The sequence below is a fragment of the Electrona antarctica genome (genome assembly GCF_951216825.1).
Source record: "Electrona antarctica genome assembly, chromosome: 5".
NCBI lineage: Eukaryota > Metazoa > Chordata > Actinopteri > Myctophiformes > Myctophidae > Electrona > Electrona antarctica.
Genome location: NC_136810.1, coordinates 2,741,982 through 2,759,103, shown reverse-complemented (window position 1 = coordinate 2,759,103; position 17,122 = coordinate 2,741,982). Strand labels below are relative to the sequence as shown.

Below are 17,122 nucleotides of genomic sequence, written 5' to 3'. Positions count from 1 at the left end.
CCTATAGCTCCATCTAAAGGGCACAACACGGACCACCCTGGAGAGGAAATGGCAAGAAAGAATAAAGAAGAGGAATGAAACGGGAGAAGAATTTAAAGTGGGGTAATTTGATAGCTTAATCCATTCTGGGCGGGAACCCCTTTTGGTGTTATAATTTAGCTATTGAAAAATAGCAGATCTAGAAGCTCATAGTGTGCCACCGAGTGGCGTGCTACGAGCTTCAGAACGAACGTTCAGAACGAACGTTTTTAGCTCATATCTTTGCTTCTGGGAGGTCCCTGGAACAAGATATTTTCAGATGGAGGTCGGCGGCCAAATACAGATAATTCTGGGGGTCCTTGACATGAAATTGTTGAGCGCCACTGACATAGAAACATGGGTTTTTCAGAAAACTGTCATGATTTAGAAGACATTTGTAGAATCGAGCTCAGGTCTAAATGGGTTAATTAATGCAGTGAGGGGAATGGAAAACGACGCACTAATAATCATCTAGCGTTGCTAATTAGCTCATCGCTGGATTCGCTGCAATGCTCAAGTAGACGTGGAATTACTGTACTGTGGAATTACTGTACTGAGGAACGACGGAATATTAAACCCAGAAATCATTCACACCAACGGCTGCACCGCTGAGATGCCGCTTCGGAGGGATATCGAATTATTGAGCAGAGTCATCAAAGTACTAAATAAATTGGGTTATGACAAAAAGGGGTTGAAGAGGCTATTGGTATTAAGTACTGTAACTGAGTACAATTTTGAGGTACCGTAACTTGACTGGAGTATAATTGTTTTCCTATACTTATATACTATACTACAGTACTATACTGTACATCTACTCCACTATATCTCAAAGGCAAATGTTGTACTTTTAAGTACAACAGTTAGTTGAAAGCTTAAAGGCTCATTCATAGTCTGGATCTTCGGTGGTTAGGTGACCCCACCGAACTACATGATTTCACAAGCCGCGGTGAACAACTATATTAATCATCATGTGATGATTGTCATGTGGGTCAATACATCATCGTCATCCTCATATATATCATCATCATACTGTACTTTGCAATATATACTGTACATATTTACTGTACTTTGCAAACACTTTTCAATTCTCAGAATTGCAAATACTAGTTACTACTAGTTCACTTTACAGATTTTTTTTTACAGATAACAAAATAGATAATCTACAAACTATAGTATACTACTATACTATCTGCTATTTTCAAAAGAAAGTACTTTTACTAAAACGTTTGTTCTTTTACTCAAGTACAATTTTGAATACAGGCCTTTTAATTGTAACATTAGTATTTCTTTAGTTTAGTTTAGTACTTTTACTTTGTTTAAAAAAAATAAAAGAAAAAAATAAGTATTTCTTTCACGACTGGCTCTATGTCCGTGTAATGACGGTTATGTTCCTCCTTAACCTTTTTGGTAGCAGAGACATCCATCTTTGGACGGGGCTTCAGTAAAAGTGAACGGTGTGGAACGCACAGCGGCTGTGGGTTAGCGGCGCGGCGGGATAAATGAGGCAGGAGGTGAGGGTAATAACGGCCAACGAGCAGGCTCTGTGCTCATCAACGCTGTTTATCCCATTTTAGACCTGAGGACGATTCTAATTTTTTTTTAATTCTAAATCCTAAAAGTTCTAAAAGTCTATGTCAGTGGCGCTCAACTTTTTTTTAATGTCAAGAACCCCAAATTATTTTTATGTAATAGGCCGCCGACCCCCATCTGAAAATATGTTGTTCCAGGAACCTCTCAGAAGCAAAGATTTGGGTTAAAAACGTTCGCTCTGAAAGAATATATATTCAAAGATTTGTGCAATATTTTTACGGGTTTTTCAAAAAATAGCAGATCTACAAGCTCGTAGCGCGGCACTCGGTGCCGCGCTATGAGCTTGTAGATCTGCTATTTTTCAATAGCTAAAGTATAACATAATGCTTAAAACACCAAAAGGGGGTTCCCGTCCAGAATGGGTTATATCCCCATGTTCTCTCCAAGACAGTCCAACCATGCTGTTTGGGGTGAGAGAAACTCGGAGCAACACAATTAGCACGCTGTGCACGCTCACCCCACAAAGATAAACATTAAACCACACATGGGCAGCGTCTCAGTGGAGCTCAGCTCAATCTGGCCCGCGGAAAAACAAAACAAATTAACCCCTTGGTAGTGATGTGTGAGTGGTTCATAATCATATACCGGACACCTGGCGAATTGTGGGACAATTTAAAAGTTGATATACATTGAAGTGGATTTTTTTAATTCCAGTAATCTGTTCATTTAAACCGATCAGAGTACACCAGACACACACATTTTGTTACAGAAATTCTTGTTGTGAAGTATAAGGAAAGGTCTGTATCAAATGAGTGCAGTTTTTACACAATTCAGCATATTCATATTCAGCATATATTCATTTCAGTTGTCCAATGTGTGGCCCCCCTTTGCTCACTTAACGAAGCCCCAATATGGCCCTCCAGTCAAACGAGGTGCCCACCCCTGCACTAAACATTAGCGCGCTGCACACGTGTTACCACAAAACTAAACACCATAGAGCGTCGAAGTCCCGCCCCCTTCCATGACGACGCCAGGCCCGCCCCCTTTCATGACGACGCCAGGGCCCATGAAATAATTCCCAATGCATTTTTCCCATAGACATTTCAAAACGTATTTATTTAAAGACCTTTTAAGCGTCAACTCGAGTCGTGACAAATCATACATATAATTACAAAGAAGAAAAACAACAAAAAAAGTGTTGTAACCTGCCGTTTTTTCTTCTAATTATTTGTTCGGCCCAAAACATTGTGTTTGTTGTCATGATTTGTCACAACTCGAGTTGTCTTTGTCCGCGGCGTAAACGTCTTTAAATAAATACTTTTTGAAAAGTCTATGAGGAAAATGTACGGGGAATTCTTTCCCGGGTCTCTCGAGGGGGCGGGACTGCGACGCTCTATAAACATTAGCAGGCTGAACACGCATCTCCACATAACTAAACACTGTAAACATTTGCAGGCTGAACACGCATCTCCACATAACTAAACACTGTAAACATTAGCAGGCTGCACACGCATCTCCACATAACTAAACACTGTAAACATTAGCAGGCTGCACACGTGTCTCCAGCTCAGGAAACTATAAAGATGAAACCAGAGGCTCCCTCGTTGGGGCTGGGGGACAGGGTGGACAGGGGACAGGGCTGGGGGACAGGGTGGACAGGGGACAGGGCTGGGGGACAGGGTGGACAGGGGACAGGGCTGGGGGACAGGGTGGACAGGGGACAGGGCTGGGGGACAGGGTGGAGGTCATGAGGAAGGCTCCCTCGTTGGGGCTGGGGGACAGGGTGGAGGTCATGAGGAAGGCTCCCTGGTTGGGGCTGGGGGACAGGGTGGAGGTCATGAGGAAGGCTCCCTCGTTGGGGCTGGGGGACAGGGTGGAGGTCATGAGGAAGGCTCCCTCGTTGGGGCTGGGGGACAGGGTGGAGGTCATGAGGAAGCTGGACACGAGGCTCCCTCGTTGGGGCTGGGGGACAGGGCTGGGGGACAGGGTGGAGGTCATGAGGAAGGCTCCCTGGTTGGGGCTGGGGGACAGGGTGGAGGTCATGAGGAAGGCTCCCTCGTTGGGGCTGGGGGACAGGGTGGAGGTCATGAGGAAGGCTCCCTCGTTGGGGCTGGGGGACAGGGTGGAGGTCATGAGGAAGCTGGACACGAGGCTCCCTCGTTGGGGCTGGGGGACAGGGCTGGGGGACAGGGTGGAGGTCATGAGGAAGGCTCCCTGGTTGGGGCTGGGGGACAGGGTGGAGGTCATGAGGAAGGCTCCCTCGTTGGGGCTGGGGGACAGGGTGGAGGTCATGAGGAAGGCTCCCTCGTTGGGGCTGGGGGACAGGGTGGAGGTCATGAGGAAGCTGGACACGAGGCTCCCTCGTTGGGGCTGGGGGACAGGGCTGGGGGACAGGGTGGAGGTCATGAGGAAGCTGGACACTATACATGGACCACTCAAGCCCACCCCTTCAAATTGAGTGAAGCTTAATAGCAGGTGTAATGATAGAATCATCTTCTCCAAGGGAACACACACAGCTCGCTATATGAAGATGTATCATGACTTCATGAGGCATAGAATGGTTGCTCGGCTCGTTCGGTAGACCAATTGCCCAGAAGTATCAGATCATTGATTGATTGAAATATTTATTAACAGTTTGCAGAATTACAGTACATTTCAAGCACAACTCAATACAAAGACTGTTAACTGTGAGTGGACGACCCAATAAAGCATTACACTTGTTTAAAAGAGGGTCCACATTGTTCAAATCATCAAAACATTTAGAGACGTACAAATAGACACTTCTATATTGCCAAAATAAAAGAGAACAGGAATTCATCATAAAGGAGGTAAAAATGGAAAAGAAACATATACAGTGAGAGGAAAGGGGGTGGGTGGTGGATTCAGATTTTACAGGGGCCAGTTTTGAATTGCAGCTGTCCGTAGGTGCCCTTTGAGAGCGGTTTTGAAGGAGTCAAGGGATTCACATGTCTGTGACTGTTGGTAGGGCGTTCCACATTTTGGTGGCATAGGAGCGAAAATAATGTAGTCCCTTGTTTGTGCCGAATCTGGGTTGCACATGGTTTGTTGCACTCCCTCTGGTGTTGTGGGTGTGGACTTTTTTAACATTAAGGAAGTATTTAGACAGGCACTGTTACGATCAAAGTGTTAAGTAGCCAAATGTGCCAGGGACCCCAAAGGCAAAGACACTGAGACAGGAGTATGCAAAAGGAAATTAAATTAAAATCAAACTTTACGTCAGGGGTGGGTTGTTGGGAGCATGAGGGGAATCTAATCCAGAGTGTTTGGGAAGGAGCGGTGGAGCTGGGGAGCAAAACAGAGGAACAAAGTTAGAACAAAAACAGCAGACCTACAAAAAGAAAAACTCTCTAAAGCAAAAATAGCAGATCTACAATATGACAAACACGCTAGAGACTGAATCTAAACTGCCGGTTATACTAACCACAGTAGTCAACGTCCAACCGTCGGCCGCCGGCTCTCAGCAGCTTATATCGGCAGCCTCTGATGATGGTGATTGTGGAGCAGCTGGGCTGATTGGAATCAGCCACACCTGTGCTGGCTGCTGGCTGAGGAAGACACCCAGCCCTTGCCCTATTCAGTATTTTAGCCGTGACGTGAGCGCCCCCTCCAGAGATACTTCTCTCTATGTCCCCATAGAGTTATACTGTGACGCTCCGTCGGACAAAATCTGAGACGAAAACAACCACGAAAGTCTCATTTTACTGCTTTCCTCGCAACAACAAAGCTGCTGCTCTCCCAAATCTGTCTGTGACAGGCCGTCTGCCCCAGACGGAATACTATCGCCATTTTATTTCATTGTGTCAACTAAATCCTCATTAATTGCAAACTAGATTCAGCATACTCAAGCCTGCACACATTCTAAATATGCCCCCGAAATATTGTACTGAGCAAATGGACTGTTACCACCTTCAATAATAATGATAATAATAGTTAGGGATGTCGGTAACGGTAATTTGCCAGCCGGGTAGCGATGGCATTATCCGGTTAATTAACGGTTGTTGATACTAAATACTGAATGACGTCGTGCAGGGGAGGGACTAGGAACCTGAGGAGCTTGTGGCAGGTATCTTGATGGTGTATCATCCTTATCATTACCATGAGGACACAATCTGACATGCTTACAATGTGTTGTGTGTTATTATTTTATTTTGCCCTGCATTATTCAACCACTGTAGAGGGTACAGTATAGAGTACAGTAGAGTACAGTAGAGGGTGTACAGTAGAGTACAGTGTTATATATTTAATGGTGTTTCTTTGAGTGTGATGTATTTTTTTACCCTGCTGTATTTATGGACAGTACTTTTTCCTGCCCCTGCCCCTGTGTCTTAAAGGGACACTTCACCCTTTTTGCTAAAAAATATATGTTAATGACGTTTAGAAGCTTTAGAATTAGAACACTTTCCTGGGGGGTCTTTATGTGTGTAATATGTGGTTTTATATATTTTAGATTTTAGCAGTGGGCCCAGTGTCTACTCTGATGTCATCGACACTGGGCTCACTTCCTTTCTGGACTACAATTCCCATAATGCTTTGGTGCACTGCTCCTCCTTGTGGATAGGGGGAGGGCTATCTTACTGAGACATGTAGTCCAGGAAGGAAGTGAGCCCAGCGTCCATGACATCAGAGACACTGGGCTCTCTGCTAAAAATCTAAAATATCTAAAACCACAGATTACACACATAAAGACCCCCAGGAAAGTGTTCTAAATAAACTAAAAACTAAAATTCTTATAAACATCATTAACATAAGCAAAAAGGGTGAAGTTTCCCTTTAACTGCTGTGCTGCACGCCTTCCATGGCAACTTCCCCTGTTATCAACAAATGTCTTATCTTATCTTAGTGGTTCTCAAACTTTTTACTTTGTAGATCTTTTTTTTCTCACTGCACGTCCACGGCATCCTCAACGTCATCATGTCCTGACAAGACAGGATGGCGTCTTTTTGTTCTGCGAACAAGACGGTCTCAGAGAGAGATCTGAGTACCGTGTCGACGGGAGGATAACGGCTTCAGACAGGAGGAGATGCAGGGAGCCGAGGGAAGCAACAGGACACAGAATAATAGTGTGTGATAGAAAACCAAAATAATTTGTCGCCGCTGTTGGGCAGAAACCACGTATCTCCTATTCATGTTTTCTTTCGATGAATACTTTGTCATCCTACATTGGCGAAGACACCCGTTTGAAACTGACAGTGACAGCAGCCATGTGTATTGTTTTTGTTTTGCTTTTTTTAAATAAATATTATACAAATGACAAATCTTAAAGAGCGTACATTGGATCCATGGGAACACAGGTTATTTTTTCCCCACCATTTTCTGAAAAGTAAAAGCAGGACATACAAGTTTTCCACCGACAGCAAACTTTTCCACTGAAGACATACCACCTGTATAGTGTTGGGGCACGCCGGTCTTTCATTTCCCGGTGTATGTGCGTGCGTGCGTGTGTGTGTGTGTGTGTGTGTGTGCGTCATTGGAAAGACGTGTTCTGCCTGGCGAAGCCACTGAACACAGCGAGGTGGTGGACATGCAGACGGATGGATGTTCATCACAGATACAGTATACTAGAGTACAGTAACTGAATATCTAGTGTGTCTGCACTGCCTGGCCTCCATGGTGACACATCACTGCCTGGCCTCCATGGTGACACATCACTGCCTGGCCTCCATGGTGACACATCACTGCCTGGCCTCCATGGTGACACATCACTGGCTGGCCTCCATGGTGACACATCACTGCCTGGCCTCCATGGTGACACATCACTGGCTGGCCTCCATGGTGACACATCACTGCCTGGCCTCCATGGTGACACATCACTGCCTGGCCTCCATGGTGACACATCACTGCCTGGCCTCCATGGTGACACATCACTGGCTGGCCTCCATGGTGACACATCACTGCCTGGCCTCCATGGTGACACATCACTGCCTGGCCTCCATGGTGACACATCACTGCCTGGCCTCCATGGTGACACATCACTGCCTGGCCTCCATGGTGACACATCACAGGCTCAAGGTGCCAGTGGCCCATAAATAATGAATGGCTGCTGACAGTGTGTACATACATGCACAATGACACCACATAGACTGTATGATGCCCACTGTCACACAAGCACACGACTGCACATACACACATGCACGCACGCACGCACGCACGCACGCACGCACGCACGCACGCACGCACGCACGCACGCACGCACAGACATATTTGAATCATTTATTTATGTCCACATAAGATATACAATACAAGGACACAAATATTTACAAGGTGCTGTACAGAGTGCAATCAGCAAATCCCGGACAAATACCCACACACCCTTCAGGGGTACACACACACACACACACACACACACACACACACACACACACACACACACACACACACACACACACACACACACACACACACACACACACACACACACACACACACACACACACACACACACACACACACACACACACACACACACACACACACACACACACACACACACACACACACACACACACACACACACACACACACAAGTATTACTGGTACTATATGTGACCAGATTTGACGGAGAGACTGCCATCGCGCAAATTCCAGCTTTTCACCAGAGGAGTTTTTTTTTAATAGCACAGGCAGACTCTTCACATACTAGAGCATGTCTTAAATAAGTGTCAGAGCTGAAATCGACATGTAAATATGAAATAAATGCTTAAACATGTAGCTAGGTGTAATGTTAGAGACCACAGAAGAGAACCTTTCAAGCCTGTTTTCTCAACTCGTTTTCTGCAAGACATTACTCTATAAGCCATATCTCCAAAACTGGTGGGTCAAACTGAACAACCAATACGTCAATTTGAAGCATGAAACATGAAACATGAAAAAACGAAAATTCAAAAACATCCAATGGCAGTCCCTCAGTCAAATTTAGTCACATATTTGTGAGGACATCAAAACAACAAGACAACAAATTATACGTGCCAGTGTCGACCACCGAAAGTATAGCCTATACAATCTACAAGTGAGCTTGTAGCTACTTGCTGTACGTCACGTGTCACCGCCACACAACTATTTGAATCAGGCTAACGGTGCTAACCCTAACCCTTAAACCTGATGTCTAAATGCCTAAAAATAAACACAACCTGGGCCTGGGCCGTGGCTCAGCGGTCCAGGCACCTTGGCTGGTAATCCAGTCTGGCAGTGTGCCGCGGGTTCGACTCCCGATCCCGACGGCCTTTACTGCATGTCTTCCCTCCCATATCTCTCCCCATTTCCTGTCAGCCTACTGTCTGTCCCTCCATAAAATATATAAAATAAAGGCGAAAGCCACAAAAAATAAACATTCAAAAAATAAAAAATAAACAACCTGAATCTTTTACTTGTCTGTCTAGTCCAGGGGTTCCCAAACTGTGGTGCGTGCACCCCTTGTGGTGCGTGCACCCCTTGTGGTGCGTGCACCCCTTGTGGTGCGTGCACCCCTTGTGGTGCACGCACCACAAGCGCACCACCCCTTGTGGTGCGCGAACGCCCTCTAGGGGGTGCGTGACATGAAAAGGGTAATGGCGGTTTTATGGCGTTGTTTTATTTTACATAAACGCCAAAACCCGGTAAACTCTGTTGTAAGGAGATGTATAGAGCAGCTGCTGGAGTATACAGCAGCTATACATGTCTCTCAGTGACATTCTCAGTGACATTCTGTGATTATTTGCCATAATCATAGCCAAATACAACGAGACTTAGCTTTAGGGGGTGCGTCATCTATAAGTCAGGAGGTAACAGAGGGTGCACAGCCAAAAAGGTTTGGGGACCGCTGGTCTAGTTGAACTCTAAAAAGCATTTTTAAGCCTTTTGTCGAGTTCCAGGAAATTCTCACAACGTCTATGTCTGAAATGCTACTATACTTGAACAGACATTTGGTCCTCACAAGTATAGTAATATAAGTAGAGTATACACGCACGCACATACGTATGTACACGCGCGCGCGCACACACACACACACACACACACACACACACACACACACACACACACACACACACACACACACACACACACACACACACACACACACACACACACACACACACACACACACACACAAAGTCATATTTCTATATATATCATGAAAACGATCTACAGAGGTTGTGGAGTACGAGGCGTTAGAGAAGCCATCATTCAGGCCGGGTCCGTCTACAGGAGCACTCGTATATGCCCCGTTGGTCCGAGGAGCTGCCAGCGTGAGTGATGAGACCGGTCACCATTTCTGCTGCCTCTCAGTTACCACCCCGTAACCCACAGACAGAACACAAACTGCGGAAAAAACACAGTAAAATGCTGAAAAACCGTGATGTCAGCAAAGTTCCACCACGGTCGTATATATCTAATCAAATACAGAACTTTATGGAACGGGGACATTGCTGAGAGCTATAGGCCATGCACATGAAAATCACTTTTGTCTTATGTTTCTAACTTGTTTCTAACAAGTGGATGTAACGCCCGGGATTCAAACTCGGGTCTTCCGCGTGATGAAAGTCCAATATCTTCACAACTAGACCCAGAGGTACCTCCCTATGGACCGGGGGAGATACTAGACTTTAGAGGCCTTTTATCAGGCTGAGGCTCTGAGCCACTCTGCTACATGGATAGAAGGTTATGGGCCCTATCTTGCGTCAGGGGAACTTTTTCCTTAATGTGCCTTAATGTGCCTTTAAGAGATCCATTATCCATTATGCTCTGTAGTGAGCCTTATGGCAGAGCAACACGTGCTGCCTCGGAATACATTTATATTACATACAGAGGGTTGTTTTATGTGTCCAGTATCTGACTATCTGACATCCACTCCGTGACCAACACAGCCTCACTTGTGCTGCTCACCCGGTCAGTCCCCCCTCCCCACCGCCATTTAGTTTTTTCTTTTTTTCGCCACCCAACAGACTCACATCATTTCATTGACTCACAGCTCGCTCACATCTGGACCATGTTTTAACATTCAAAGTGCTGTGTAATCTTTAGGGCCGATTCATACTCCTATTTTACCGCTGTAGTGCCGAAATGATTTCGGCTCGTCAGAAATTTTCAGTGGCACCGAAGAGCCGACTTTAGGACGGTAACCCCCCCCCACCCCCACGAACCTCAAATGACGTCACATTGTAGGCTCTACAGAGCCGAACCGACTTTTATTCGGCTCTAAAATAGGAGAATGAATCGCGCCATAAAGTGTACTGCCTCTCTATGAAACGGTATCAAGCGAAGACGAAAGTTCGGAATTAATCAGACTAATTAAACAGACTTGCACTGAACTATAATAATAATAAACTTTATTCATATAGCACCTTTCATACATACATGCAGCTCAAAGTAGCCTACTTTACAGAGAAGAACAAAAATTATAAAAACGTAAACAAAACAAAAACAGCATTAAAACAGGCAGGTAGTTAAAACAATAGCAAAGACCATACGAATCATGGCAAGGACAGTGGCACAAAAATAAGAACAGAGATTTTAAAACTCAACTAATGAAGAGATGAGTCTTAAGCTGTGTCTTTGGTGTTTTAAACATTATGTTATAATTTAGCTATTGAAAAATAGCAGATCTACAAGCTCATAGCGTGCCACCGAGTGGCGCGCTACGAGCTTATAGGTCTTCTATTTTTGAAAAATCGTGAAAATGTGACGCAAATCTGGAATAGATAATTTTTTCAGAACAAACGTTTTTAACTCAAATCTTTGCTTCTGGGCGGGCCCTGGAACAACATATTTTTAGATGGGGTTCAGCGGCCTCTTACATAAATATTTTGGGTTCCTTGACATGAAATATTGAGCACCACTGTGATATAGAAACAGGTATTTCAGAAAACTGTCAGGATTTAGAAGACATTTTTTTAATTTCGACGTCAGGCCTAGATGGGTTAAGCTGTGTCTTAAAGATGTCTATAGAGTATAGAGGGTGCCTGTCTGAGCTGTAGTGCACAGTTTATTCCAGGCTGTAAATAAGCAGAAGGCTGCCTCACCATATGTCTTAGTAATCTTTAGGGAGTTGGAGGAGGCCAGCAGTGGAGGACCTGAGGGGGCGGTTAGGGACATATCAATCGTGGAGATAAGAAGGTGCAAGACCATTAAAGGACCACTTCACCACTTCTCAACCTATCTTCATATAATAGGTCCTCACTAATAATCATGATAAAATGGCACCATTTTCTTTCTACTCAGTCTGTGTCTCATAGGAGGGCTGTGGGCAGTTCAGAAACCAGTCTGTGTCTCATAGGAGGGCTGTGGGCAGTTTAGAAACTTTTTTTACAAAAATGTTTAGATTTTCATTATCGTGAGAACGATGGCTTCCTTTTTCACATTGCAACTTTTCAGGACTAGAAAGCCTGCAGTTTCTATTAGCTTGTATTCCCCATTGATGATGTCACTGGAGGACGGTTTCTGAACTGCCCACAGCCCTCCTATGAGACACAGACCAAGTAGAAAAAAAATTGCGCCATTTTTTATCATGATTATTAGTGAGGACCTATTATATTAAGATAGGTTGAAAAGTGGTGAAGTGGTCCTTTAAGAGCTTTATAAACGAGTGAAACAATTTGAAAATCAATCCTTAAAAAACACCGGGAGCCAGTGTAATGAGGCTAAAACCGGAGTAATGTGATCTCTCATCTTAGTTTTTGTTAAAACTCTAGCTGCCGCATTTTGTACAAGTTGCAATCTCTCAGTTGTTTTCTTTGGTAGGCCATAAAAAAGGGCATTGCAATAGTCAAGCCGAGAGAAGACAAAGGCATGGATCAGCGTTTAAAGACAGATATGGTCTAATTCGTAAGATGTTTCGAAGATGAAAAAAAGCAGTCTTGGTGACCTGATTAATGTGTGCATTAAAATTCAGCTCAGAATCTATAAGAACCCCTAGGTTCTTTACTGTGGACTTGCTTTCTACAACCAATTTACTAAGACTATTCATTATTGATTCTTTCTGCGCACTAGAACCAGTTATGAGGACTTCCGTCTTATCCTCATTTAGCATAAGAAAGTTCTCGCTCATCCAACATTTAATGCTGGTTAGACAGGTCATCAGCATAAAAATGGAAGTTCACACCATGATCGCTAATGAGTTCTCCCAACGGCAGTACGTACAGAGAAAACAGTAAAGGGCCTAGAATTGAGCCCTGAGGAATGCCATAACTAATGCCCAAGATAAGGCTGTGCCTGACAAACCTATCCAGTGCTCCAGGCGATGTATTAAGATTGAGTGATCAATAGTGTCGAATGCCGTCGTTAGGTCGAGGAGCAGGAGAACGGATACATTTTTCTTGTCAGTGGCCACCCTAAGATCATTTAATACTTTTACAAGAGCTGTTTCAGAGCTATGACCCTTTCTGATGCCGGATTGAAATGTATTATGCACCTTGTTGTTCTGGAGAAACGCATCCAACTGATTCAAGATTATTTTTTTCTATGATTTTGCCCAGAAAGGGCAGATTAGAAATGGGTCTATAGTTTCCTATAACACAGAGGGGTCTAGGATGTGTTTTTTAAGGAGGGGCCTGACCACCGCCATTTTCAGTGCATCTGGAAAGACGCCTGATTTTATGGAGCAGTCTACAATTTTTTGGATATCTCCAATGACACTGTCTAAGACCTCTTGGAGGAAGGGGGTGGGAATAGTGTCCAATGAACGTGGATGATGTCATCTGTGTTATGGTTTTGCGGAGGCCATTTTCATCTACTGTACAGAAGGATACCAGACTTCCCCTAGGGCGATCGACACTTCCATGCAAGGCACTATTGGCTGTGTTTGCAGTTGGTGGATTAGTGATAGCAGCCACATTTATGAAACCAGCTCGGATGTTAAGAATTTTGTTGTTGAAGAAGCTGGATGCAAACTCATTACACAGTAGTTGGGTCGTTTACGGCAGTTCCGTGACTGCGGAGAGCAAAGGTCAGTTTCTGAATGGAGCTGTCATCTAGGAGGGTTATTAAACAAATTGAGCCCCCCATGTACCTCGCAGAAATGGGGGGAAAATTCACGAGAGCCCAAAATCCATATGGCCACCATCAACAACCTGTTAAGACACAACAAGGCATTTGTGATGACGGCTATGGCTGTTTTTAGCCTCGACTGCTGTGGCTCGACTAGCTAGTGCACAGACCATGTGCTCCTCACCAGGGCTCCAGTTTCAATTCCACTCCAGTCTTACAGCATTGCATTTTTCTACACTCTCCAGTCTAAATAGAAATAAACGCTAATATAATAAAGCCTGCCAGACAGGGAAAAAATATATATAAACTAAATAATAACTATAAATAGAAAATAAAAAGTTGTGCCTGATCTGCCAGTCATGATGGCACTTTGGCACTTCACTCTCAAGGAGGAGTTACTCCTTTTTTTTTTTTTTTATCCAAATTGGCCTTTTTGCAAATCTATTTCAATCCGTTCAACTGAACAGTAAAAAAAAAAAAAGCGGAACAAAACAAACACGTCTTGGATGCCGGCCTTCACCATCTCCTCCTGTCCAGTCCAATGGCGGTTCGCTCAACATTCAGACAAGGATCTCGCAGTGAGGTTTTTGGCGGGCTGCTCTCAGCGGTCCGATATCTCAAACCTTCACCCTAACCCTAACCTCCCACGGGGCAGCACACCTAAATCTAACCTTAACCCTCTCCCAACCCTTAACGCACCCCTCACCAACCTTAATCCGGTTGTCTTAATGCACCCCTCACCAACCTTAATCCGGTCGTCTTAACGCACCCCTCACCAACCTTAATCCAGTCGGACCAATACTATGTCTAACCAATGCTATATGTCTAACCAAAGTATGCCTCCCGGTTTGGGGCGGGCTGCTCTCAGCCCAGTTTGATGGATGTCGCAGTGAGATTTGGGGCAGGCTGATGGATCTCGCAGCGAGGTTGGGGGCGGGCTGCGCTCAGCCCAGTTTGACTCGCGTGTCTTCGCTGTACAGCAGGACCTGCAGCAGGATGGCCACGTCAATCAGGATCTGCCCAGAACCACACGCCCAGAACTGGGCGGGGCTGTCGTTCATCACAAAGTAGGCGGTTTTAAAGACGTCACCCAGTGTCCACAGCAGCACCATCTTCACACTAGAGGGAGGGAGGGGGGGGGGGGGGGGGGGAGAGAGGGGGGACATGAGAACAGTTATGAATTGACAGTTTGTACAGTTTGCATACAAATGTAACCAAATGGACCTGCAAGCATTCATTTTGTTACGGCGTAGCTGGTATAGTAGCCTGGAGTCCACCTATGCTTTCTATGGCATAGGCAGCTCCCGGCAGGATCCGCAGGGAGAATCTAGACGCAGCTGCGCGACATGAGACTAATTAATTAGAGCGACAGAGAGAGAGAGGAGTGTGTGTGTGTGTGTGTGTACGTGTGTGCGTCAATTTAACAAAGGTGCAGACGATCAGAAATCAGCAGAGAGTGATCAACGTTTGCGCTACTCTATGCTCGGTCCCAGACTTTTTTTTTTCTCCCTGGAAATAAAAACGTCTGGGTTTCCGAGGCTAGAGGTATAGTGTCGTCGTCGTCGTCGTCCCCCCCCCCCCTGAGCCTTACTTGGGTTTTCAACACAAGCGTTGCAAAGCCAAAATTCCAATAAACTGGTGGAGATATATAGCAACAGATGACACACGAGTGCTCTCCTAACCATGGAGCCCTGCATCAATGCAGAACTCTCTGGATTTGAATCTACCCCAGAGAACATTTGTACCAACTGAATAACGTAATAAAGTAAACTATATTGTTGATAAGAGCCTTTCAAAACAACAAGGTGCTGCTGTAGAATGAACCAGGAAATCAAACAGTACATTTAAAACAGGATAACTAAGAGCAATACAACATTAACCAGCAGGCAGCACAGATAAAACAAGTGAAACTTAATACAAAAACAAGCGCTTATGAAACAAAAGGGTTTTTAAAACATGACTCAGCATTGGGTTTTTTTTTAAAACCTAATGGTAGAGCGCTTCAAAGACTACGAGCAACCACTGCAAAGGCCCGCTCTTTGCCTGAGGACCTGGGAGATCTCCCATGCTGCAGAGGATGCAGTAACTCTGAGAAATAAAGGAGATCAAGGCAGTGTTGTGCCTTAAGGCTGGCTGTGTGTACGAATACGTCGAACGTATTTTAAACCCAATGTAGAATTTATAGTGTCTGTTTGCACCACCACTTTTACCATGAAGTCTCACTGAAATCTATTTTACAAGAGAGACCCGACCAAGGTAATACAGCCATATAAAACAACAGAGGTCAACACATTAAAATACAACATATGCATGTTTTGAAATTAATTGGGTCAGATAGGCTATTTCTCAGTAGACTTTCTAACTCCTTATTCCTTGTTTTTTCAAGATGTAAAATAAAGGCTATTTGTATTTTTTCCCCATACCTGGTTAATTTGTTTGCACTGTCATTGTAATACAACGCATTGGACTGTAAATATAATAGCAATGCTGTGCATGCTAAAAGGCTGACTTTGGTTTAGTTCACAGCACAGATGAGTGGCTTACAGTCTGCCGACAAAATACTATTGATATTGCACTGTACAGTACAGTAGTCGCACTGACTGTAGTTAAATATAATTGGTGTAATGTGGTGTAATGTGAGTTTGTTGTGGTCCCAAGGTATTTTCATATTTTCAACAGCCTCCTTTGAAGAAAGTCTGTACACCCCTTGGTGTATGTGGTTAAGAATGCTTGACTAGTTTCCACCAATACAACTTGCAAACAAAAATGTAAAACAAAACAAAAAGCAAAATAAATGAAAAATAATACAATTGGAAAGTATGACTGGCAGGCTTGAAAGAGCAATCGTCTACACAGAGATAGCTAGAGGTCTTATTGAGAGGTTTGATTTAAGCAGGCAGGGCTAGAATTGATTTGAATGAATATGCGATCCCCACAGGCACAACAAAACAAGGGTGGACGGGTGGGGGAGAGGGAGACGGGGGGGCGGGGGAGAGGGAGACGTTTCAGACAGTAAATGGCTTCATAGACAATCCAGTCTGTCAGGTTAATCACACCACTGAGAATGAACACCGGCTTAAATCAATGGTGATATCATACAACACAGGTACGGCAGCACGCTCACACAGAAACAATAATCAATGTTTGATGATTTGTCATTGATCGCTGCCTCTTAACCCATTTTGACCTGACGTCGAAAGTCTTCTAAATCCTGACAGTTTTCTGAAATACCTACCTGTATGTTTCTATGTCAGTGGTGCTCAATATTTCATGTCAAGGACCCCAAACATTATATGTAATCGGCCACCGACCCCCATCTGAAAATATGTAGTTCCAGTGACCCCATCCCCGGAAGCAAAGAATTGAGTTAAAAACGCTCTGAAAGAATATATCAACAGCAACCTTTTCACGGGTTTTTCAAAAATAGCAGACCTACAAGTTCATAGCGGTGCCATGCTATGAACTTGTAGATCTGCTATTTTTCAATAGCTAAAGTATAACACAATGCTTTAGAACACCAACCAGGGGTTCCCGTCCAGAATGGATTAAGTCAGGCATGATGAAGGCAATGATTACAGGCCACGTTTCTTACAAA

General features: G+C 44.5%; 1 protein-coding gene across 1 annotated transcript in view; it reads right to left on the bottom strand.

Moving 5' to 3' along the window:
* Window positions 1-14,161: 14,161 nt before the first annotated feature.
* Window positions 14,162-17,122, bottom strand: part of LOC306923823 (solute carrier family 66 member 2) — a 121,741-nt gene continuing 118,780 nt past the window's right edge. The window contains exon 4 of the mRNA XM_079502146.1: window positions 14,162-14,646. Coding sequence (XP_079358272.1) covers window positions 14,472-14,646 — 175 coding nt within the window. The 3' untranslated portion in view covers window positions 14,162-14,471. The remainder of the gene's footprint in view (window positions 14,647-17,122) is intronic.